The 25,508-nt window shown below is 43.5% G+C and overlaps 1 protein-coding gene across 1 annotated transcript in view; it reads right to left on the bottom strand.

Annotated features, from left to right (window-relative positions):
* The window catches only part of CACNA1G (calcium voltage-gated channel subunit alpha1 G), a 274,000-nt gene that overhangs the window by 11,214 nt on the left and 237,278 nt on the right, over window positions 1-25,508 (bottom strand). The window contains 3 exon segments of the mRNA XM_030208360.1: window positions 294-463; window positions 4,611-4,800; window positions 24,614-24,754. Of these exon segments, the coding sequence (XP_030064220.1) occupies window positions 294-463; window positions 4,611-4,800; window positions 24,614-24,754 (501 nt within the window).

Below are 25,508 nucleotides of genomic sequence, written 5' to 3'. Positions count from 1 at the left end.
TCTGTGGTGTAACGTTAATAAAAAGTGATGGGAGTTGTGACAGCTCTAATACTTTCACTGTGATGTGCTTTCAATCATCGGCATTCTTCAGGCTGCTCTTAGTAAATGGTTAATTTCTCAGTGACTCTGGCAGCAGATCTGGACCAAAGGCTTGCTTTTACGTCCCTGCTTCTCCCTAGGCATAAGGGTCAAGGAAGGCGTGTATAAATTTGTATACAAATGACACCACCTAGACCTAGATTCCAGTCAGTCAGGAATTTGTGGATCACAGGAATGCAGATGTTCGCACTTACCTGCCTGCGCAGCAGCCTCTGCGCAGAGGGAGAATGCAGCGGGGGAGGAATTCTGGGTATACATGCAGAGTCCGTCTTGCCAGGGGTGTTTATCGAGCAGAGCAAATCCCCAGGAACTTGCAAGAGAGAGGTGATGTCAGCAGGCTGAGACTGCACCGATGTTGTCGAACCTGATCAGAATGGTAGAAAGCAAGTATTAATGGCCAAGAAATGCAGCTATGTGTTACCCCCTAGTTTATGCATGTCACACAGCATGCATACTTTGTCATGTCTTCAGCATCTAGATGGAGATAAATAAGGATGGGGTTGAATGAAAACTAATGCCTCCACCTCCTTAATTCGTCAACAGATGGTAGCACTGACGCACTACGGGGTCCTTTTACTAAGGTGCGCTGAAAAATGGCCTGCGATAGTATAGATGAATGTTTTGAGTGTGCGCAGAATTATTCTTTAGCACACCTACAAAAAATGCCTTTTTTTTCCCAAAAATGGACGTTCGGCAAAATGAAAATTGCTGCACATCCATTTTGGGGTCTGAGACCGTATGGCAAGCCGTTGGCCTAGCAGTAAGGTCTCACGCGGTAACCGGGCGGTAATGGTCTACACGTATCAAATGCCACTTGATATATGTAGCTGCCACGAGCCAGAAAATAAAAAATATTTTTCAGATGTGAGTAGCGGACGCGCGCCAAAATTAAAATTACCACAAGGACCACACGGTAACTGGGCAGTAACTCCAATTTGGCATGCATTGGGCACGCATAGGCACCTATGCAGCTTAGTAAAAGGGCCCCTACATGCATTCACTTGTTCTTTGACTTCTCTTTCTTTGCCTCGGTTAGCGAGAACTGTTTTGCTGTTGCTTGTGAAATGGAGGCATGCAGTGAGAATTTGTTGGTGCGATTTCAATTTCCGATTGTTAAAGCAATCCCTCCAATTAAAATTCACTGCCACATGCATTGTCCTTTATAAGCTTGTCAACCTTTCTCACGTGAGACTTGTCCATTGCCATTATGGATCATCCACTTTGTTTTTGTTCACACAAATCTGCCAATCCCGGTCCACAGTGATGCTTGTACTCATATTCAACACAGTCACCACCATTAAAAACCTGCATGTGGTGATGAATTACAATTGGAGGGACTCCTTCAACAGTCAGAAATCCTATCATGGCAGAAAGAGTCAGAAATTCTACCACAGCACATTGCTGAAATCGCACCGATGAATGTTCATTGCATGCGTCCATTTCTCAAGCAATAGCGAAGCAGCCTCTTCACACTGATACTTCTACTACTACTTACCATTTCTATAGCGCTACAAGACGTACGCAATGCTGAACATGAAGAGACAGTCCCTGCTCGACAGAGCTTACAATCTAATTAGGACAGACAAACAGGACAAATAAGAGATAAGGGAATTACTAAGGTGGGAATGATAAAGTATAGGTACTGAACTAGTGAGTAAGGGTTAGGAGTTAAAAGCAGCATCAAGCTAGGATTGAAGACGGTCAGAGATGGAGCTTGACGTATCGGCTCAGGAAGTCTATTCCAGGCATATGGTGCAGCAAGATAAAAGGAATGGAGTCTGGAGTTAGCAGTGGAGGAGAAGGGTGCAGATAAGAGAGATTTACCCAGTGAATGGAGTTCCCAGGGAGGAATGTAGGGAGAGATGAGAGTGGAGAGGTACTGAGGAGCTGCAGAGTGAATGCACTTATAGGTCAATAAGAGGAGTTTGAACTGTATGTGGAAATGGATAGGGAGGCAGTGAAGTGACTTGAGGAGAGGGCTAATATGAGCATAGCGACTTCTCACCAATTGAGGGGAAGGAAGAGATTTCAAAGAGCAAATGAACACAGGTAGTGTGTCAGTGCTGCCATCTGTTATGGTTTATGGTTTATTCAGATTTGTTGAATTGCCTTTTTTTTTTTACCAGGTAATTCAAGGCGATGTACAATAAAATTAAACTGAGGAAAAGAACTCCAATTTGTTTATAGGAGAGTACACCAATGATATAAGAAATAGTTATACATCCTGGCAGTGAACAGCAGCATTACACTAAGGTTCAGGTACAGTAGACCCTGAGTCAATTAAAGGCCTCATTACATAGATGAGTTTTGAGATACGATTTAAAGTTTTTTTTAGAGATGATTCAGCTCAAATCCCAAGGGGCAGACTGTTCCAAAGGAATGGAGCCATAAAGTAAAAAGCACTTTTTTTGTGTTCACTCGCAGTAGGCCTGAGATAAGTTAGGTAGAATAAGTCTATGGTCATTGATAGAGCGAAGTAAACAAGGGGGGGGGGGGCATATGGGATCGTTAATTTAGACAGGTAGTCTGGTGGTAATCCAGAATATCAGAGTAAGTATTTTGAACTGGAGTCTATAACTGACTGGAATGAACGGGGTAACATGGTTGCTTTCTCTAGCATAGCACAGTACTCGAGCTGCCATGTTCTGCAAAGTTTAAAGATGCTTTATTTCTGGTTTTGATGAATTGTGGAGATGGAGTCAGTAACATTTGATTCAACCCTCGCTCGCGCACACACACATACATATATATTTTAAATAAATAAGTAAATACAAATTTAAATATATATATATATATATATATATATATATATATATATATATATATATATATATTTGAAGTTCAGAAAGAGTGTCCGAGCAAAGTTCTGGCAACCTGTGAAATGAATGAACCTTCTGTCCACATGTACAGGAAGCTTCCCTTCTGAAGTATTCAGTGACCTGCAGCCTTGCTCCCTCCACAAATATAATAATTAAACTTAGCAATCATGATTACCCAAACATCACCACTCCCACAATGATCTTGTAAAAAATGCATAACTAGACATCATACTTTGAAAATATGAAACGTTTGCTTTGTTTACACAAATACGGGGGCAATTTCCAAAAGGCATTTACTTGCCCAACCTTCCTGAAAGTGAAACTATTCTTTGAGTTAGTGTGAATGTCAAGAATCTATCGTCTTGCTTTGACTGCAGCTGTTCTTTGCTGCTCTCCCCTCCTCCCCCACGGAAGCTGCCATCCTAAGGCCCTCATGATCAAAAGCCCTGCGCTGTTCCAAACAGCACCCTAAAAATAGCGCCAGGACAGCGCAGGGCTTTTCTGAATCGCTCCCTTACATGGTCGGTAGCCCCGCCCAGTGCATCCCAGGATGTAGTGGGCGGTGCTGGGCGCCGCCATTTTGGGCGTCGACTGACTGGAAGAGGAGGGAGGCAGGCAGGCTGCGTCCCTCCTCCAACACAAGGTAGGGGGGCCGGGACGGGGCCAGGGGGGTGTCACGACACCACGGACCACCAGGGAATTTAAGGACAACGCCGATGGAGCAATGATTTCTGGGGGTTTCGGGGGCTGGAGACCCACCGGACCTCCAGCCCCCCCCCCTGTTGATGGATCGACGATTTCTGGGGGTTTCGGGGGCTGGAGACCCACCGGACCTCCAGCCCCCGTTCGCGTTTGCCTTGGGGGGGAAGGGGGGCCTGCCAGTATGCAACTGCATGCTGGACAGGGCTCACCATTCCTCCCCAATGATCCGCAAAATCTAACGCCAGCTCGCAGCTGGCGTTGATTTTGCTGCGGCCAGCGACCCAATCTTTGGCGCGCTGGTCGCTGATCATTGGGGATGAATGCGTTAAGCGCCAATTAGCATGCATTTGCAAGCTAATTGCGCTAGAAGCCCTGTTTAGCATGCATTTGCATGCTACTTGCGCTGAGAGCCCTCGAGTGCGCTGTTTCAGGCGCTTGAGGGCTCTGATCATGGGTCGGCTGCAAACTCTGGCGCTAGTATGGCGTTAACAGCCTCTAGCACCAGAGTTTGCTTTTGATCATGAGGGCCTAAGTGACTGCATAGTCTGCTAAATGGTTACTCCAGCCCTGGGAGTGTTCATTTCTTGTTTGGTCATTTTTCCTCTATCCTGGAAGACTACCACCTCGTGCACTAGGCATTGTGGAATACCTGCAGTAAAGCCCTCAAAGAAATACCAAACAGGGTGGACTGTAGGTGAGTTAATAATAAAAAAAAAGTAAAATTGTGAAAAGTAAGTGAGAGTAAATAATTTAAGAGGCAAATAAGTAGTTAATGGTGGATCTTCCAGACTGCTTACACAATGAGTTATTTTCTTTGCTTTGCTATTTTCCTTGCACTCTGCTTGGCAGAAACTCAAGATTTAAAGCTGGGAAGCCAGTGAGACCCTCTTTGCTTATGACCCGAGCCAGTAATATGTATGTATAGGTGTGTATGTGTGTCCCTGATATTTTCACCGCTCCTGCAACAGCCTTGAGGTTTGAAGCCAGCACCTGATTGAGATTTGGGATAGCCCTTGCTCCTTTCTGCTTGACAGCTGGCACAAGGCCCAGAGTCCAGGGTCTGCATCATATAGCTGTCATTGGGCAAAGAGTGAGTCCGACCTACGGTCGGTTTCCTCACAGTCAGCAAGCTCTCTTCTTGAGGTACCTCTGCCGCATCATCCTTTGGTGGAAGTTCATTCTAAAAGAATAAAATACAAAATCCAGAGCATTAAGACCTTGAGACACAAGGAAATGGTCTTTTAAGTATAGTGGTACTACAGACATGCAGATTTGCCACAAGACAATACTAAAGAAAACAACATGAAAATTAAAATACATGACCAAAAGGATACACACCATAGAAATTCTATTCTACCACTAATGTATTCTTAACTCACAACAGTATACAGCACACGCAATACAAAGAGACAGAAAAAAGCTCCAAGGTGCACGAACCATGACTATTTCTAGGAAAACAAGAATGACACAAACCATCATGCCTCAAGGACTCTGGCTGAGTATGTTCTGTGTGTTGGCTGTGGTTTTAGTAATTCATTACTGGGAAGGTTACTACTAAAAAGGCTGAAGTGAATTGGCAAGTCAATCTTCCATTTACACCCTGTTCTGACTTTTTGATTTGAGAAGGTTATGTGCCCTTTTTAGTTATGCCTGTCCACACTGCAAGGATATATCTCAGCTGCTAACTGTAGTGTACGACCACTTGTATATATGTTAAAGAGGGAATTGAGTCAAACAAAATAAATTCGACATGAAACAGATAGCAGTTATGGGTAGAAATTCCATGTGTGAAGGGAAGGAGTTTACTGGAAGGGCTGTGCTACCATCCGCCAGGACAGAATGAACAGACAGCTGAAGAAATGTTTACAGAAATTAGGAAATCTAGCAAATTGGGCAACACTATACTAATGGGTGATTTCAATTACACCAGTATTGACTGGATAAATGTTACATCAGCAAGCGCTAGGGAGGTAAAATTCCTAGACGTAATAAATGACCACTTCTTGGAGCAACTGGTCCTGGAACTGACAAGAGGAGGAGCTACTTTAGATATAGTCCTTAGTGGAATTCAGGGCATAGTACGAGAGGTAACAGTGTTGGGTCCGCTGGGAAACAGTGATCATAACATGGTCAAATCTGGAGTGAAGTCACAAAGGAAATCTAACAGCATTTAATTTTTGAAAGTGAGACCATGATAAAATGAGTAAAATGATTAAAAAGAAACTAAAAAGATTGGCTGCAAAGGTTAGGACTCTAAATCAAGCATGGACGTTGTATAAAAATACTATCTTAGAAGCACAGACCAGATGTATTTACAAAGGTGGAAAGAAGAGCAAACAACAGCCAGCATCGTTAAAAGCTGAAGTGAAAGAGGCCATTAGAGCCAAAAGAACACCCTTCAAAGAATGGAAAAAGGACCCGAAAGAAGAAAATAAGAAGCAATATAAGCACTGGCAAGTTTGAAGCAAAGCATTTATAAAGAAGGCAAAAAAAGAATATGAAGAGAAACTTGCTGCAAAAAGTCACAGTAACAACTTTTTCAGGTACATCAGGAGCAGAAAGCCTATGAGGGAATCTGTGGGACCGTTAGATCAAGAAGGAGCAAAAGGGGCACTCAGGGAGGACAAGACCATATACAGAGAGACTGAATGAATTCTTTGTTTTGGTCCTTACGGAAGAAGATGTAAGAGATCTACCTGTACCAGAAATGGTTTTCAAGGGTGATGATGTGGAGGAACTGAAAGAAATGTTGGTGAAGCTGGAAGACGTACTGAGCCAAATCAACACATTAAAGAATAGTAAATCACCTGGGCCGGATGGCATGCACCCTAGGATACTGAAAGAACTCAAACATGAAATTGTTGATGTGCTGTTAGTGATTTGTAATCTGTCATTAAAATTGTCTGTAGTACCTGAAGACTGGAGGGTAGCCAATGTAATGCCTATTTTTTAAAAAGGATTCCAGGGGTGATCTGGGAAATTGCAGACCAGTAAGCCTGACTTCAATGTCAGGCAAAATAGTGGAAACTATTATAATGAATAAAATTAGAGAACACATAGAGAAATATGGTTTAATGGGATAGAGTCAGCATGGATTCGGCCAAAGGAAGTCTTGCCTCACCAATTTGCTTCATTTCTTTGAAGGCGTGAATAAACATGTCGATAAAAGTGAGCCGGTTGATGTAGTGTGTCTAGATTTTCAGAAAGCTTTTGACAAAGTTCCTCGTGAGAGATTCCTGAGAAAATTAATGAGTCATTGGATAGGAGGCAATGTTCCGTTATGGATTAGGAAATGGTTATTGGACATAATAACTGGCCATTTTTCTCAATGGAGGGTGAATAGTGGAGTGTCACAGGGATCTGTATGGGGCCGGTGCTATTTAACATATTTATAAATGATCTGGAAATTGGAATGACAAATGAAGTGGTTAAATTTGCAGATGACATAAAATTATTAAAAGTTGTTAAAACACATACAGACTGTGAAAAATTGCAGGAAGACCTTAGAAACCTGGAAGACTGGGCATCCAAATGGCAGATGAAATTTAATGTGGACAAATGCAAAGTGATGCACATTGGGAAGAATAATCCAAATCATAGTTACCTGATGCTAGGGTCCACCTTAGGAGTCTCACCCAAGAAAAAGTTCTAGGTGTCATTGTAGACAATGCACTGAAATCTTCTGCCCAGTGTGTGGTGGCAGCCAAAAAAAAGCAAATAGGATGCTAGGAATCATTAGGAAAGGTATGGTAAATAAGACCAAGAAAACTATAATGCTTCTGCATTGCTCCATGGTGTGACCTCACCATGAGTATTACGTTCAATTCTGGTAGCCATATCTCAAAAAAGATATAGTGGAATTAGAAAAGGTTCAAAGAAAAGTGACCAAAGTGATAAAGGGGATGGAACTCCTCTCATAAGAAGAAAGGCTGAAGAGATTAAGGCTCTTCAGCTTGGAAAAGAGACACCTAAGGGGAGATATTATTGAGATCTATAAAATCCTGAGTGGTGTAGAACAGGTAAAAGTGAATCGATTTTTTACTCTTTCAAAAAGTACAAAGACTAGGGGACACTCAATGAAATTACATGGAAAAACTTTTACAACAAATAGGAGGAAATATTTTTTCACTCAACAAATAGTTATGCTCTGGAACTTGTTGCCAGAGGATGTGGTAACAGCAGTTAGTGTACCTGGGCTTAAAAAAGGTTTGGACAGGTTCCTGGAGGAAAAGTCTATAGTCTGCTATTGAGATAGACATGGGGAAGCCATTGCTTGCCCTGGGATTGGTAACATGGAATGTTGCTACTATTTGGGTTTCTGCCAGGTACTTGTGACATGGATTGGACAGTATTGGAAACAGGATACTGGGCTAGAAGGACCATTGGTCTGACTCCATATGGCTATTCTTATGTTCTTAAGTAAGATCTGTTGTCTTATCCAGGATAATGTTTGCATCATTTTCTACTATCTTGGGCAGATGGAAATGAACTATGTGATCTTGCTCAACATCCTTTCCTCTGCCTAACAGCAAATCTTTGCAATAGTCCAAATTTGAATGTATCATCTGTGACTGTTTTAAGAAAGGGAAAGGGAAATGGGACTTGATATACCGCCTTTCTGAGGTTTTTTTTGCAACTACATTCAAGTGGTTTACATATATTCAGGCACTTATTTTGTACCAGGGGCAATGGAGGGTTAAGTGACTCACCCAGAGTCACAAGGAGCTGCAGTGGGAATCAAACTCAGTTCCCCAGGATCAAAGTCCACTGCACTAACCACTACGCTACTCCTCCACTCCAAGAAGACCTTAAAGCATGGAAAACAATTTTAAAAAGAGGATAGGGTGTGAGAAATCTGTCTGAGTAGAGCCCTTGCACTTTGTCTGGGCAGATAAATTTTTGTGCTATGGATGCTGTGGTAACATGCCTCTTTCGATAAAGAAGATTGTGAACTTAAAGTTGGAACCAAGATCTGAAGTTGCAACCAATAGATGTATTGAAGATTTGGTCATGGCTTCTGTTGCGTGGCCGCACAGATGAACTGAACACTTTTGCCGGAGAGTCCCACCTCTGGATCATGCCCATTTTCTCTGGTTTGGAAAATGTTATTTTGATTAATAGTTTAGGAAAATTGTTAATGGACTTCGTAATCTGCTTCATAGAATGGTGATGGTTCAAGATAGTAGGATATAAGTTTGGATGTTAAGAGCAGAAAGCTTGCTATCTAACTTGTCTTACAGATTTTCTGAAAGTAAATAATGCCACAACCTTTCTTGAATTTTGTGCATACAACCATGTGTTCACAGGCAGGAATTTTTGGCAATGTTATGGAGGTAACCCCTCCCCCTTGTACCCCCCCTTTTCCTTTTGTTTCTATTTGGCTTCTCATTTCCAAATAAAACATATTTAAATAAAAATGAAAAAGGGCACTCTATTTTATACCAGGCATTTTTAATATACCGTACCATGAAGCATGATGTGAAATACTGCCATGATGCTAAGAGAGAGGTCCCACATACACAACTAACTGAATAAACGATTTTGAACAATCTGTTGGATGGATGAAGTCAGAGGATAAGAAACGGGGCAAAAGGACAACAAATACCCAGAAGATGGTATAGATAACAGAGGAAACGAGAAGGGGGAATGGGGATGAAGAGCAAAAAGATGCCTAGAACACTGACACACAAAACACAGCTAATGTTCGACAAAGGAAGAGGCTACATCAGGGCTCAAAATACATATACTGGACTTTGTCCTGTCCCACTCTTTGCTCTCTTGACCTCTGCCCTGGTATTTCTGAAGGCCGTGAAATGGCAGCGTGACACTTGTAGGATACGTATTAGTACGCAGTAAGACCAGAAGTGATGTGTGTAATCTAATAATAGGCAACAGGATTAACTGGTGGTTGTAACGCATTTTCTGCAGAAAAGTGGTTTAGGAAAATAATTGTTTTGTCTTTACAGATACTCTACTGTACATGGTGGTATCTTGACTACTATACAAACTCAATGTGATGAGAAAGGAAGGTCGGCTTCCTTCAACATACTCTTCCATTGCCACTCTCACACTCTTCCTTTGCTGCCCCACACTCTCTAAATCTTAAGGTACACATTGCACCAACCAAGTGAAGCTCTTGGACCTGCCTGCTTCACTAAATAGTGGTTAAATCTCCAGTGCCATATGACTGATACCCATTTATACTTGACACAGTGCCAAATTAGTCTAACTCTAGGTTTTCTGAAAAGCTGTTCCACTACACTGCAGATATGGAACAAAAAAGTGAGGAGAACGAATGAGGATACCAAATATGAATATGAAGTTATATAAAAATAGCAATAAAACCTTGTATGCCAACACCATAATCTGAAGACTTGGCATACAAGGTTTTATTTCTATTTTTATATAACTTCATATTCATTTATGATGTATTACTCAACTCTCGATGTTTATGTGTCATCCTATCATATACAATTTATTTTTAATGTTATGTTTTATTTTTCATTTGTTTTGTTTAGGTTGTAAAAGACCCCTGAGGTAGGCCTTTGGGCCGAAACACGGCCGTGTCGGGTCATCATTTTTTATATGAATAAATATAATTTTTGGTATCCTCATTCGTTCTCCTCACTTTTTTGTTTCATATCTCACGGTTTCGTGAGGGTTTTTACCTCCTTTTTTTGTTGCCACTACGCTGCAGGGCATATAGGTCTGACCAAAATCTGGAACCCAAGATCATATTTTGGGGGCAGCGGTTGTAACTAGCTCATACAAAAATCTAGTTTTCTTTCTTTTTCTTTATTAAAAAAAAGTTATTAAAATCTTGGAGGGAAATGTCCAGAAATTCATGGAAGCCTCTTCTACTTCATTACCATTCTTTCCCACCTACTTCATTAACGTCCAAGAAAGGGACGCCATTCTTTTTAGAGTTAAATAAGCCAGACCTGAGTGCAATTATATTAATTGTTTTTAACAAGTTTGGGAAGAAAAGATGGAACCATGAAGGAATCTGTGAACAGAATAACCTGGACTGATTTAAATGGTTTAATTTTCTATTTTTGAAGCCCCTAGACTACAGGAATGCAATGGATTCTTGTTACCCAACAGAATACTGGCTGCCACATTTCCTACTTCCTAATGCAGCCAGGGAGCAGCAGTATTTTGAACCCTGAAAACCTCCCAGGTACACAGCAATTGAAGTCAGTACATTGCTTTCCAGAGCACTAAGGAAGAGTGTGTTAGTATCGTCGGGCAAAGAGTCATCCGTCAGAGCTAGGGACCAGGACTTTTCAGAGAGAATATCTGACGTCAGAGACAGAGCCTCCATCTCAGCTAGAGGGATCTAAAGGGAGAGATGATCAAGGATAAGAAACCAGGCAAACAGCAGTGAAAAAAAAAAAGTATCATCTAAGAAAGCAAAAGGCAGCTCCGCTTCTCTAGATATTACTACTTCTATATAGGGAAGTCTGGTTACCACTACAGCATTTAAGCACCTGTGACAGAATGTATACCATGTGGTGGTTGATTTATTTTCTTATAAACTCCTTGATATCATAGACTTAAAGATTTAAAACAATGACTTACTGATCATATATCAATGCTGAATTTCCCAAATCACACTGCTCCAGAAGTATGGAATTAGAAATATTCTGGAAGAGCAGATGGCTCAGTGGGCTTCCATAGGCATACAGAACCTATTGCGTTAGGTTACCAGTTTACATGCACCTTGTATTGATACTGGGGAAAATGCCATTGCTATCCGAAAGCTATTTGATATTAGGTGTTCCCAGTCCAATCCAGTTTCCTTTGGACAGGTATCTACATCATTAAAACCACCAGAGCAACTATTTGGTACCCTCATTAGAAGACCCATCAACAATCAAAGTTTGAATGGGAATAGAAGCCAAAGACCACTTACTATTTTACTCTTGAGAACCCACCTCCTGCCCCCACCAAGTTAACTCTTAAAATGTGCTGTCGATGCACCTTAGTCTTGATATGGAATGCATTAGATTTACCAACGCATCTCAGTTGGTGACAACTGCATTGCTCACTCTTCCAGCCTTAGGTCTTAATATATCTCGGTTAAATCTCCAAATATTGCAGCCTTCTGCACTATCCTAGCACTTGGCCTGATCTGGGAGACAAATGAGGAGCAAAATAGGGTTAAGGGACAGTATAAACATAGGGATGAGGACAGAATGGGTGGTTTGTTTTCTCACCAGGATGTGACAGTATCAAAATAGAAAAACAAAGTCCAATAATCAGTTGTTAAACATAGAAGAAATTAAGAAACCATTTTTATCTTGGTCTTGGTTTTATTGGCTCTTTGAGGATAGGTGTGTGACACTAGAAACAGAAGTAAACAACAACAACAAAAAAACCATGACATCTCTTAAAACATTAATTTGAAAACACATGTATACCAACATTTTTTTTAATCTATACTTTTGTTGGGGAATGTGTTTTGGTTTTTTTTTGTTTGCAATCATTAAAATACTATAGCATGAAAAATGTTTTGGTTTGTTTTCATGTTTGTTTTTGGACCCCCTTCCCCCCACACCCATTTTGGGCATTCTTTTTGGTTTAAAACTTTTTTGTTAATTTTTCTTTATATGTGTGTCAGAACTTTTTAATGCATGTTAATTGCTCTTATATACATTCATTCATAACTCAACCTGTATTTAAATCAATTTTGAGCACACTAAATTTAAGGCATGCTAATGAGGGCACACCCCTATCCACCCCCTTCTGTTCCGCTGAATGGCTGATAATGGTTTATAAACATACATTTTTCAAATTCCAAAGTCAAAGATTTTTTTTCCTAAGTGTTTAACTAGGACTTCTCTGTTTAGACCTGTTCCCTTTACACAGTCAGTAAGTGATTATCTGGGATTTAAAACTGGGCCATCAGAAGCTTTGGCTCCTTCAGCCGTGATTATATCTCATAAGATCATAATGAACTACCTACAAACACTGCAAATGGAACTACATTTCTTTATTACATAGCCACCCCTTGAGAATTCAGGCGCTCTAACTGGCGAGATACTAATTTCCATAATATAAAAGAACCAAGACAGCAATTATCGATAAATGGATTGCCTGAAAACAATTCTGAGATCTTTCTCCTCCCTTATTTTTAGTTGATTCACTGAGAATCAATTTGATTGACAAATGTTTCTGTTGCAGTGACTGTTGAGCATTTTGAAATTTACTTGTGGAATATCTTTTTTTTCTTTTCTTTTTTTATTAGTGACTAGTAAAAGAGGCCCATTTCCAACAGAAAGGAAACGGGCACTAGCAAGGTTCCAGGACCCCCTCCCCACTGCTCCTCCCCCTCCTTATCCTCCCCCCTCCCGACCCCCCTCCTCCCCCTTCCCCCTCCTCATCACCCTCTCCTCCCTCCCCCTCCTCCCAGGACCCCCCACCCTCTCTCATCTGAGGACCCCCCCCCCCCCTCCCACGCCCTCCCCCTCTCGTCTCAGGACCCCCCTCTCCGATTTCCGCCGCCCAGTGCCTCCCTCCCTCTGTCTCTGTGGCCTCCGAGTTCAAAGAGGACATGTGCGAGTGCCCCAGCCCTTCGTACGTGGCAGCTGCTGTTTAAAAAGTTTTACCTCCTGCTCGGCTGGCAACACTCAAGTCCACCAAGTACAGACGCCACTTTAGACAGGCTGTGGTTTGCTGTTCCTCTGGTCCCGCCCTCATTTCCTGTTTGCGGAAGGGCAGGACCACAGGAACAGCGAACCACAACCTGTCTGAAGCGACGTCTGTACTTGGTGGACTTGAGTGTTGCCGGCCGAGCAGGAGGTAAAACTTTTTAAACAGCAGCTGCCACGTACGAAGGGCTGGGGCACTCGCACACATCCTCCTTGCACTCGGAGGCCACAAAGACAGAGGGAGGGGGGGCGACGTACAGGGAGGGGAGGCTGACTGCTGAATTGGGAGAGGATGGAGATGGTGGTGCGAACACGTAGCGCCCATGCTTGAGTCACGTCACGGTTTCCCAGGCAACACAGTGACATCACCGGAAGGCTTCAGACATTACGAACTGGGCTTCAACTTCCTGGCAGTCAGCTTCAGAACGTTGGAGGTGCAAATTATTATAGTAGATATATTTTACAGCCATTTTTTTTTAATTTTTGAAGTCTAGGAGAACATTTTTCTTTGACACTTGTCTATAGACAACTAGTCCTTACAAGTGCCTCAGGCATAGTGTTTATAGGGATCATAGTTCCCATATTTTTTAGACAGGTTGCATGATGTTTACTTCAGGGGCGTAGCCAGACTTCACGTTGGGAGGGGGCCAGGGCCCGAGGTTGGGGGCACATTTTGAGTGCCGCCCCCACCCCACCACCGCCATGCTTTGCCTCGCCTCCTCGCCCCCCCCACCGCTTCGCCTCCCCCCACCACCTCGCCTTGCCAATAAATACCTTTGCTGGCGGGGGTCCCCAACCCCCACCAGCCAAAGCCTTCTTCAGCGCCGGTTTCCAGCGCAGCTGCGTTCGCTGCCTGCCCCCTGCTCTTCTTTCTTCTTGCTCCTCCTGTGCAGGGGGCAGGCAGCGAACGCAGCTGCGTCAGAGACCGGCACTGAAGAAGGCTTCGGCTGGCGGGGTTTGGGGAACCCTGCCAGCCAACCCAGGGGCCTGGATGATATTTGCAGGGGCCCAGGCCCCCGTGGCTCCCCCGTACCTACGCCCTGATTTACTTATTTACCATTTTAAAGTGTCATTTCTGGACCTAAACATATGGTTCTAGTTTTGCCTTAGTTTAACATCTTCATATTCGTGGCATCAGCAACCAGGGTAACAGCTGCTTTTACTCCCCTGTGCTAGGGGCTGCTGTGTGGCAATGCCGACACAGCCCATTCAAAATGAATGGGCTGTGTCGGCATTAGCACATAGCAGCTGCTAGCGTGGCTTAGTAAACAGGGGAGTTAGTGTCCAGGACTGTACAGGACAGAATTCTTTGCATCTTACATGTGACTGAACATTCCAACTGGTCTTTGATGTGAAGGCAATATGAGCTAGATTCTATATAAGGCCCTTGAAAATTCTGCATAAAAAAAAATAAGCCTAGGCGTATTCTGTAAAGTACGCCTACATTTTATAGAATAGGCTTACATTTCCGCACGGAATATAAAATAATGCCAAGCGCCCCTCCACGTGACCAAATGTAGCCATAGCCATTTACACCATGTTTTACTTGGCGTAATTCCTGACATATAAATTACGTGCAGAGCGGGTGTATCCTATAACAATGTGCACAGATTTTAGAAACGCCCATACCCTGTCCTGGCCATACCCCCTTTCAACTATGCAACTTAGTATTTACGCGCACCATAGTACAGAATACGCTTAGGAAGTTGTGCACGTAAATCTTAATTAGTGCCAGTTAGTGTTGATAATTGCTTGTCAATATCCAATTAACAGTGCTGATTAGCTAGTTAAACAATTAAGTTACTTGCATGGTTATAGAATACACTTCAATTTCCATGTGGAAATTAAGATACAATATATAGGATCCCAGGGTATATGTATATGTATATTTTGGTTTTCGCAAAGACTAACATGGATAAATTATTATGCAAGGACTATCAGAAATCTAAATGGCATGCATTCAGAACAAGCTGCCTATGCCTTTTTAATATCACCTAATATGTCCTGTCTTGTGATTAGCATCAACTTTTCAAGAGCATGGTCACAAGTGTCTGAAGGCATTTTAGCTTAATTGTTCTTAGTCATTAATATAAGTAATAATTTTTTTTAATATTATAATTCTCATGTTCTTGAATGTTGTATATTGTTGTAAATTGTTTTAAAACCTTATTATTGTAAACTGCTTTCAAACGTTATTGTATTAAGCGGGTATATCAAGTAAATAAATCAAATCACATCAAACTGTTTTGGTGGCTCAAATCATTGGATTTAGTAGTTGCAATGCCAGGTCATCACTGCTAATGGGAAATTAACCGGTGAGCACAAGATTGTTGTTAATGGACCTGTAATAACTTTTAAATAGTTCCATCAAACTTAGAGACGTATTTAAAAACCACCCACTACTACGGCTCTGTCATTTATTTATTTGTATTTTATTTGTTACATTTGTATCCCACAATTTCCCACCTATTTGTAGGCTCAATGTGGCTTACAGAGTACCAGAGCTGCGTTTGCAGACTCCGGTGTAAGCAAATACAAAGTGATGTTGTATTTACCCCTTATGCTGGGTTGGAAAGCATCAATGAGATGTTGAGACTCAAAACTCTGGCTGAGCTGCTTCTCAACGCTAGCCTGTCATGTGGGCCCTTTTACTAAGCTGTGTAAACATCTACGTGCGCCCAATGCGTGCCAAAAAGATGGAGTTACCACACAGCTACCGCGTGGCTCTAGCAGTAATTTCATTTTTGCCGCGCGTCCAATACGCACAGCCGAAAAATAATTTTTATTTTCTGCTGCATGTATCGGACGCGTGCCAGGTGGCATTTGGCGCGCGTAGGTCATTACTGCCTGGTTACCGCATGAGACTTTGCCGCTAGGTCAATGGCTGGCGGTAAGGTCTCAGACCCAAAATGGACGCGTGGCAATTTTCATTTTGCTGCATGTCCATTTTCGGCAAAAATGTAAAAAGGCCTTTTTTCCAGGTGCGCTGAAAAATGATTCTGCGCGCGCCCAAAACCCGCGCCTACACTACCGCAGACCATTTTTCAGTGCTCCTTAGTAAGAGGACATTCAGGTTTTCAAGACATCCAGCAGGAATACACAAGAGGCTGTTCGTTTGCACTGGAGACTCGGTACATGGAAATTTTATTCTTGCATAGTTCCCAGTGGACCTCCTGAAATCTTGACAAGCTGTAGAATAGTTCAGGTTAGTGAACTCTTGTCTCACCGGGTGTGTGGATGGAGCCTGGGGAGCAGTTAGACATGTCTTGTGACTACAATGTTCTATGAAGCTAACCCTGACATCAGTTATTATCATGTTCCATTACAATCATTCACTTGTACATACAGCCTTCCTTTCTTGTGTGCCAGAATCGTCCAGGACCTCGTGCTTTCTGAAGTCAATGCTGCAGAATTTTCAGTCTACTGAATCCTTCACTTCTACTTAAAACTTTATGGGCCCCTTTTACTAAGCCGCGTGGGCGCCTACGCGCGCCCAATCCACGCCAAAATGGACTTACCGCCCGACTACCACGTGGCTCTTGAGGTAATTTCATTTTTGGCACGCATCAGATACGCGCGTAGCAGACGTGCTCCAAGGGGCCTCTGACACGCGTAGGTCCTTATCGCCCAAATTCTTTACCGCTAGGGTCTATGGCTGGTGATAAGGTCTGAAACCCAAAATGGACGCGCAGCAATTTTGATTTTGCCGCACGTCCATTTTCGGCAAAAAAATAAAGAGGCCTTTTTTTACAGGTGCTCTAAAAAATAATTCTGCGCTCGCCCAAAACCCACGCCTACACTACTGCAAGCCATTTTTCAGCGTGCCTTCGTAAAAAGGACCCCTATGTGCAGTATTTAGGCTTGGTTCAGAGCAGTAGTGTAGCGACAGGTGGGCCTGGGTGGGCCAGGTCCCACCCAACAGTAGCACACATGGGGATCCAAAGCTCAGTCAGCGAAGACTTCTGCCTAATGGTAACAAAAATGCTACTCTCAACGATACCGGAACCTGCGCATGCTCAGTTTTCAGTGCATGCCTTCTGCAGACTGCCAAGGTGGAAAGAAGCGTTTTCCTGCCAGCTTAGATATTTTTTTGGTGGTGGTGGTGTGGAGAACACTTGGTGCCCATCCAATTCTTGCCTAGGCCCACCCAAAATCTGTTGTCTGGCTACGCCCCTGGACTTCAGAGAGCTGAGGAAAGAGAAGGAATAGAGGAGCAGCCTTCTGCTAACACACACAAAAAACTTCTGCTTACAGGAAAGACAATAAAGGTGGACATGGCACGCAATACATATCACACACACGTGTGACATACACGTTACAACAAAAATGACCTTCTTTTATTAAGTAATATCTCCAAATTTGTAGGGACTTCTACGTTTTCAGTGCATGCTCAGAGAGGAGGGGAGGACGGCTGTTAAATTTATTATCAATTTTCTTTAGCTGATAGTGCTTAGCAAGTCGTGTGTGTCTGTCACTGAGATGCGGAGGAAATGTTCTAAGACGCTTAGGGCAATCTGTCACTTTGCTCGGTCTCTGTACGCCAGTGCAGCATTTCTCTTATTATTGGTATGGGGAGTCAAGAAATGTCATTAACACCTTTACTTCTGTAATAATGCAATTCTTAGAGTTCATCAGTGCCGATGTTTGGGGGAGGCAGGGCGTCTTTTTGCCTAAGGGAGTCAGCAGCAAAAGCAGGTCTTGACTGAGAATGTCTGGATTATGCCTATAATTGCTGTATGTTTAAGTAGGTTCTTGGAACCCATTTACCATCCTGGCAATTAGACAATTTATTATTGCCAAAATGTATTTTGAGTGTATCAAGACAGAGCAGGGCAAAGCAGATCTCGCCCCAAGGAAGGCACAGGCAGAGTCGGCGGCAGTGATGTGGTTTCGGGCAGAGAGCTCCTGATTTGTCATGTTCTGAATAGGCGTGAGGAAGGCAGCAGCAGCTCCTTTGAGGCAGCCTGTGTGTAAATTAGGTAGGAAGCCATATGGCATTCTGTGCTGGGTCTGCAGCATATTGCTGTCAAAATTTATCCCTCTGGTGGTGCTATTTTAGATTTAAAAAAATCATTCTACATGGAAGGAAAATTGTTCCTTTTACTGATTTTAGGTATGAATAACTGTTTCGGTTACTCATGGCTTCCTATGGCTGAAATTTAAATGCAATAATAATATGATCTTATCCCTGGTTTGTCTGAACATTGTCTTTTAAATAAAGTGTAGACCCTTACTCCTGGTAGACTATTGATAGGAACCTCTATGGTGAAAGAAAGTGGAGGAGTGGCCTAGTGGTTAGGGTGGTGGACTTTGGTCATGGGGAACTGAGAGTTCGATTCCCACTTCAGGCACAGGCAGCTCCTTGTGACTCTAGGCAAGTCACTTAACCCTCCATTGCCCCATGTAAGCTGCATTGAGCCTGCCAAGAGTGGGAAAGTGTGGGATACAAATGTAACAAAAATAAAATAGATACTATTGGAGATTCTACATGGAATGTTGCTGCTATTGGAGATTCTACATGGAATGTTGCTATTCCACTAGCAGCATTCCATGTAGAAGGCTGCGCAGGCTTCTGTTTCTGTGAGTGTACGTGCAGGACGTAAGAAGCAGAAGCCCGTGCGGCCACACTGGTGATCTGCAAGGGCCGACATCTACATGGAATATTGCTAGTGGAATAGCAACATTCCATGTAGAATCTCAAATAGTAGCAACAGTGGAGGAGTGGCCTAGTGGTTAGGGTGGTGGACTTTGGTCCTGGGGAACTGAGGAACTGAGTTCAATTCCCACTTCAGGCACAGGCAGCTCCTTGTGACTCTGGGCAAGTCACTTAACCCTCCATTGCCCCATGTAAGCCGCATTGAGCCTGCCATGAGTGGGAAAGCGCAGGGTACAAATGTAACAAAAATAAAATACAATGCTGTAATAGGAATCATATACATGGCCTTATAGAAGTCTTCACAAGCTCATACATTCTTTACCTTGGGCTGTCTTAAAACATAATTCAAAGCCATTAAAATAGCAGTTTTCCCCTGATCTCCACAACATGCTCTACACTTTTCAGCATGAGAGACCAATTCTAGAAATAATGCAAAAGTAAATAAGAAAAGGAAACCAGAAAGTCTTGACTGCATAGGTTTGGTAGAAATAAGTCACAAATCATTTAGGATAAGTGTCTCTCAACTTTGGACAGTTTCAAAACAGACTGGGGATCATCTGTGGACTACAGTCTTCAAGTCTTAGCACAGATGTTCTATTAGATTAAGGTCTGGGCTTTGATTTGAGGACATTCACTTTTTTTTTGCTAAGTCACTGCATTGTTGCTTTTTGCTTTGTGCTTAGGATCATTGTTCTGCTGAAAGGTGAATCTTCACCCCAGCCCTGTTTCCTCAAGGATCTGCCTGTACTTTGCACAATCCATCTTCACAACAGGGGCGTATCTCGACTTCGCCGGTAGGGGGGTCCAGAGCCGAGGTGAGGGGGCACATTTTACCCCCCCCCGCCGCCGCCATTGCCGCCACCCCCCGCCGCCACCAGAACCACCTCCAACAACTGTGGCCTGCCCGCCCGACGACCCTCTCGACCGCCGATGACTCTCTCGACCCCCCGCCCGCTGTCGCCTACCTTTGCTGGCGGGGAACCCCAACCCCCGCCAGCCGAAGTCGTCGTCCTTCGTTCGTTTGGGTTTCTTCTTTCTGAGTCTGACTCTGACGTCCTGCATGTACGTGCAGGACGTCAGACTCACAGAAACAGGCTTTGTTCTGTTTCTGTGAGTCTGACGTCCTGCACGTTGTGTACGTGCAGGACGTCAGAGTCAGACTCAGAAAGAAGAAACCCAAACTAACGAAGGAAGACGACTTTGGCTGGCGGGGGTTGGGGTCCCCCGCCAGCAAAGGACGGCGACGGCACGTTGGCGGCGGGCGGGGGGGTTGCGAGGGTCGTCGGTAGGGGGGGGTCCAGAGCCAAATCTACGGGGGCCCTGGCCCCCATGGCCCCATAGCAGATACGCCCCTGCTTCATAAGCTTCCTCGTCCCCATTTGCCTGAAAGCATCCTCATACTTGGGGCTGGATTCAGTATATGGTGTTTAGCTCTATTCTATAAAGGTTGCTCTAGGACAGTGGTCAGCAAACCGCGGCTCACGAGCCACAAGCGGCTCTTTGGCCCCTTGAGTGTGGCTCTTCCCGCGAGTCTGCTCCCCGCCACTGTCCGGCGCTCACAGTCAGTCCACAGGCGCCCGCCCTCAGCTCCCCGACAGCCCTCCGTCCTTTTTCCGTTCCTGCCAGTGGCCGCCCAGCGTTTAAACTTCTTTATTTTAAGTTGCAGCGACGGGCCGACGGCTCACCTCCTCCAGCCTTTCACTTCCCGTTCAATGCCCCGCCTTCCTGATGAGGTGATGAGGTATTTCCTGTTTCCGCGAGGGCCGGCGGCGGGCGGGAGTTACTGAGTGGGAAAGGAAAAGCTGGAGCCTGGAAGTGAGCCGTCGATTGCTGCGACTTAAAATAAAAAGGTAAGGTTTAAACCCTGGGTGGCCACGGCCGGGAGGAATGGAGAAAGGAGGGCTGTTGGGGAGCTGAGGGTGGTGGACAGGTGGGGGCGGGGCTGGGTAGCAGTGCACCTCAAACTCATGCTGCGTGGGGTGGGGGTGGAGTTATACAGTTTCCTTGAATGGTTGGTTTTAATGCTGTAATTCTATTAAAAGTAGTGAATGGTAGATACTGTTTGCACAAGTTCCTTGCACTTTGAAATAGCCAAGACAACTGAGTGAGTTCAGTCCTACTGCACAATGCTGGCCATTACTGAGTTTTTAGCAAAGGTCAGCTTAGGAGTACCCTAATTAAGTTAATACCAATGTACCTACCTATATAGTTTAAGTTTAAAAAATTTGGCTCTCAAAAGAAATTTCAATCGTACTGTTGATATTTTTTTTTTGTTGTTGCATTTGTACCCTGCGCTTTCCCACTCATGGCAGGCTCAATGTGGCTTACATGGGACAATGGAGGGTTAAGTGACTTGCCCAGAGTCACAAGGAGCTGCCTGTGCCAGGAATCGAACTCAGTTCCTCAGGACCAAAGTCCACCACCCTAACCACTAGGCCACTCCTCTGTTGACTAATGAGTTTGCCGACCATTGATCTAGAATGAGCGGTCTTTATAGAATAGAGTTGGGAATCGAATTCCGCACCCAACTTTGGGTGCAAGGCAGGGGCATAGCCAGACCTCGGGGGGGGGGGGGGGGGGGGGGCAGAGTCCAAAGTGTAGGGAGGCACATTTTGACCCACCTCCCCAACGCCGCTGTATGATGGTACCTTGGCTGGTGGAGGTCCCCAACCTCCGCCAGCTGAATCCTTTGTTCCGCACTGGTCTCGCATTGCCTGCCCTGCTCTGTTCTCACTCACGCTGTGCACACTCGTTTTAATGAAAAAATAAGCATGCACGAAGTGTCACGCATGCTCAGTTTCACTAAAACGAGTGTGCACAGTGTGACTGAGAAGAGCTGGGTAGGCAGTATGGCGAGACCAGCACAGGACAATCGCTCAGCGATGGGGGTTGGGGGACCCCCGCCAGCGAAACCAGGGGCCCCAGACCCATTTGTGGGGACCCAGCCCCTGTGGCCCTCCCTGTAACTACACCACTGGTGCAAGGACTTACACCAACTGAATCCAGATGTGAATCCTGATGCACAAATTGGGTGTGCATCCACGGTATACTGCACACAATTTTCCAGAATGCCCCAGGCCCACCCATGCTCCTCCCATGGGAATGCCCCCCCTTTGCAGTTGCATGCGGATACACTTAGGCGCTATCCTGTAACTGGGTACTTAAGAGTATTTCCACACTGATCTGCCCAGCACTGTTCCTGTACTAAAAGTTCTTGAAGATTCTGGAATCCTAAAGAGTTACAAGATTCTGAAATCCCAATTAGTACCAACATTCCATGTAGAACCCCAAAGAGTAACATAGTAACATAGTAAATGACGGCAGATAAAGACCTGTACGGTCCATCCAGTCTGCCCTACATGGTATGTGATACTTTATATGTATACCCGAGTTTGATTTGTCCTTGCCTTTCTCAGGGCACAGACCATAGAAGTCTGACCAGCACTGTTCCTGTACTAAAAGTTCTTGAAGATTCTGGAATCCTAAACAGTTACAAGATTCTGGAATCCCAATTAATAGCAACATTCCATGTAGAACCCCAAAGAGTAACACAGTAACATAGAAAAATGACGGCAGATAAAGACCTGTACGGTCCATCCAGTCTGCCCAACAAGATAAACTCATTATACCTGGTATGTGATACTTTATATGTTTGTCCATTTTTCACATTTTGGGCCTCATCTCCTAAGGTGTGAAGTCTTTTGCAAGGCACTGTATATCTCTCGCACACAGCAGAAGCATACAGCCAGTAACAAGAGAGGGAGGGTGTGATACTCAACACTTGCCACTTTTTCCTTTTATTTATTAATTTATTTACAACAAAAATTAAGCATTGAGTTGTAAGCGTTGGTTGGTGCTACAGATGGGTTAATGTGCAGTAGGCTGTGCAGATTTAAAATGAATGCACTCCCTGAGACGGACTTTTCTCAAAACGTGGTCTACTCTGAGTATTCTCCATATATTTCTGACTGCTGCAGCAGTTTCTGGTTGGATATGCTTTGGACTGCTCGTGTGCTCTAGGACATATAATTATTGTTTTAATATTCGATGGGTCTTGCACATTAAAAAAGAAACCCAAAATATTGGGACTGGGACCAATGATTATGCATTCATGCTCTAATTCTACATATGCCCCTGGAATCTATATAGCGCACCTAGAGATCTGTGCCGCAATCAAAGCGTATTTTATAACAATGCGCGTAACTTAATTGGCTTAACAAGCCAATCGGCATTGATAACAGTTCTTAACAAGCAATAATGAGCACTAATTGGCAATTATTAGAATTTACATGCATAACTCATGAAGTATTTTCTGTAATGCTGTACACCTAAGTTCTAATGCAAGCAGGAAAAACAGGGGTGTGGTTATAGGCAGGGAAACGGGCATTTCATGGACATTCTGAAATTTACGGATGTAGTTATAGAATATGGCCCAGTGCACCTACATCTACACACTGGGAATTATGCCACATTTTCAGGGGTGTAAATGGAGGCATGAAGTTTTAGGCACTAGATATATCAACTAAGTGTATTCTATATACTGCGCCTAAATCTAGATGTCGCTTACAGAATATGCTTAGCCGGCATTGATTTCCACAACGATTTTTTTTAGGTGCTATATATAGAATCTCCCCCAATGGTGCTCAAAATTGCACTCGCAAATATGGGGACACATCCAATTTGTGTGTGCAATTTAATTGACAAATTAGCCAATTAGCACTAAGTGTGCGCTAATAATCAATTATCGGTGCTAATTTGCATCAATTAAAACTTTTGTACACATCTTTAGGTGCAGGGGTCTGCGTGGATCCAAAAAGGAGTCATGGCCATGGAAGGGGCATGGGCAGATCAGGGGCATTCCAAGAATTTGCACGCACTGATATAACATATAGTACACCCACGCTTAATTTAGGCGTGAGAATTTACACCAGGATTTAGTTGGTGTAAATCCTTGTGCAGGCATGGATACCAGTGCCAAATGCTATTCTATTTATGGAATAGCGCTTAGTGCTAATTTTTATCGGGCGCCATTTATAGAATTGAGTCCTTGTTGGGTGCATGATATGTAAGATTCAAACCCTGGAAAATGTATGATGATCCTTTTTCCATGTACAGGTTTAGAGCCTAATTTTTTGAGTGTTGAGAGCTGTTTAATGTCTGATCCATCATTTGCGTAGACTTTTTGGTTAGTCCATATTCATCCAGTATTAAACACTGAGGAATTGTACAAACATCTAAAAGTGCTCAACTTTTAAATTCCATTTTCCCTTTGGCTACCATCCTTATAAATATTTCAGCGCCCTGATATTATATATTCAGGTCTTTTCGTGTTCAAAAAAAGAAAGGAATTTGCACCTTGCTGAGATGATCAGAAGTGGATTTCCTGCTCAGGGTATCTTTTGCTCAATCTTCCTGAGCTTCTCTGTGCAGAAATAACCTATTTTTTTCTGGCCTTTTCAGTTTTCTCTTCCCTCCTTTAGCAATGCAAAATTTTGATTAATAGGAAAACACGAAGGGGAGAGATGCCACTTCCATGTTTTGGAAGCAACGTTTCAGACCGGCACCTTTTGCAAGTCTGCTTGTTAGAACCACTTTTGGTATAAAACACAGTGCAGAGAGCACAATATTCAGCTTAATTTTGGCGGGGTGGAGAAAATATTTGAAGAAAATGTAATAATATTAACCTGCTTCTCCAGGCTGCATTTTTCAGGAGGAGGAAGTGCGTAGTAATGGCACACGGAGCCCGAGAGGTTATCCATTAGCTTCATTTCCCCTTCCAGCGATCCCTGGATCAGCAGTGATATGGTGTCAAACAAGTGTCTCTCCTGGACGGAGCATCATGGAACACGCAGGAAAAGAAGGGGAGGGGGAACCGGAGAGAGAGAGAGAGAGAGAGAGAGAAAGAAAGAAAGGAAAAAAAAAATAGGACATGAAAAGCATTTTCATAAAAAACAGTATAAAGGAATGATTAAAAAGAGAACAGAAAGACAAGCAGAAACAGGAGACAGAGAACAGGATAGTAACATTCAAAAAAGGTCCAATCACTGATTCACAAGATTATCTACGGAGAATCTCCAAGCTACATGACCAACCTAATTGACCTACCAGCTAGAAACGGATCAAAATCCTCTCAAACATATCTCAATCTACACCTTCCAAACTGCAAAGGTCTCAAGTACAAAACGTACTACGCATCCAACTTCTCCGTTATAGGCAGCCAACTCTGGAATGCCTTACCAAGACCCATTCGAACAGTTAGCGACCATCTACCCTTCCGGAAGTCGCTAAAAACTTACCTCTTCAAACAAGCCTACCCAAATGACCAGACTTAACCTATGAACCCACTCCTACCTCTCCTACCCCTACATCCCCTGCCCATTTCACCTATCTCAACCTATTTCCTAACAACCACATCATACCTCTACTATTGCTACAGCTGTGTTCTTTCTGTGATACTATGTAATTCCATACTATGTAAGCCGCACTGAGCCTGCTACTGAGTGGGAAAGAGCTGGGTATAAATTCAACAAATAAATACATAAATAAATAAATCTTCATTAGAAATGAGTTAGCCTCATG

This window comes from Microcaecilia unicolor, chromosome 6 (genome assembly GCF_901765095.1).
Source record: "Microcaecilia unicolor chromosome 6, aMicUni1.1, whole genome shotgun sequence".
Taxonomy (NCBI): Eukaryota; Metazoa; Chordata; class Amphibia; order Gymnophiona; family Siphonopidae; genus Microcaecilia; species Microcaecilia unicolor.
This window is presented reverse-complemented; position numbering and strand designations above follow the sequence as displayed.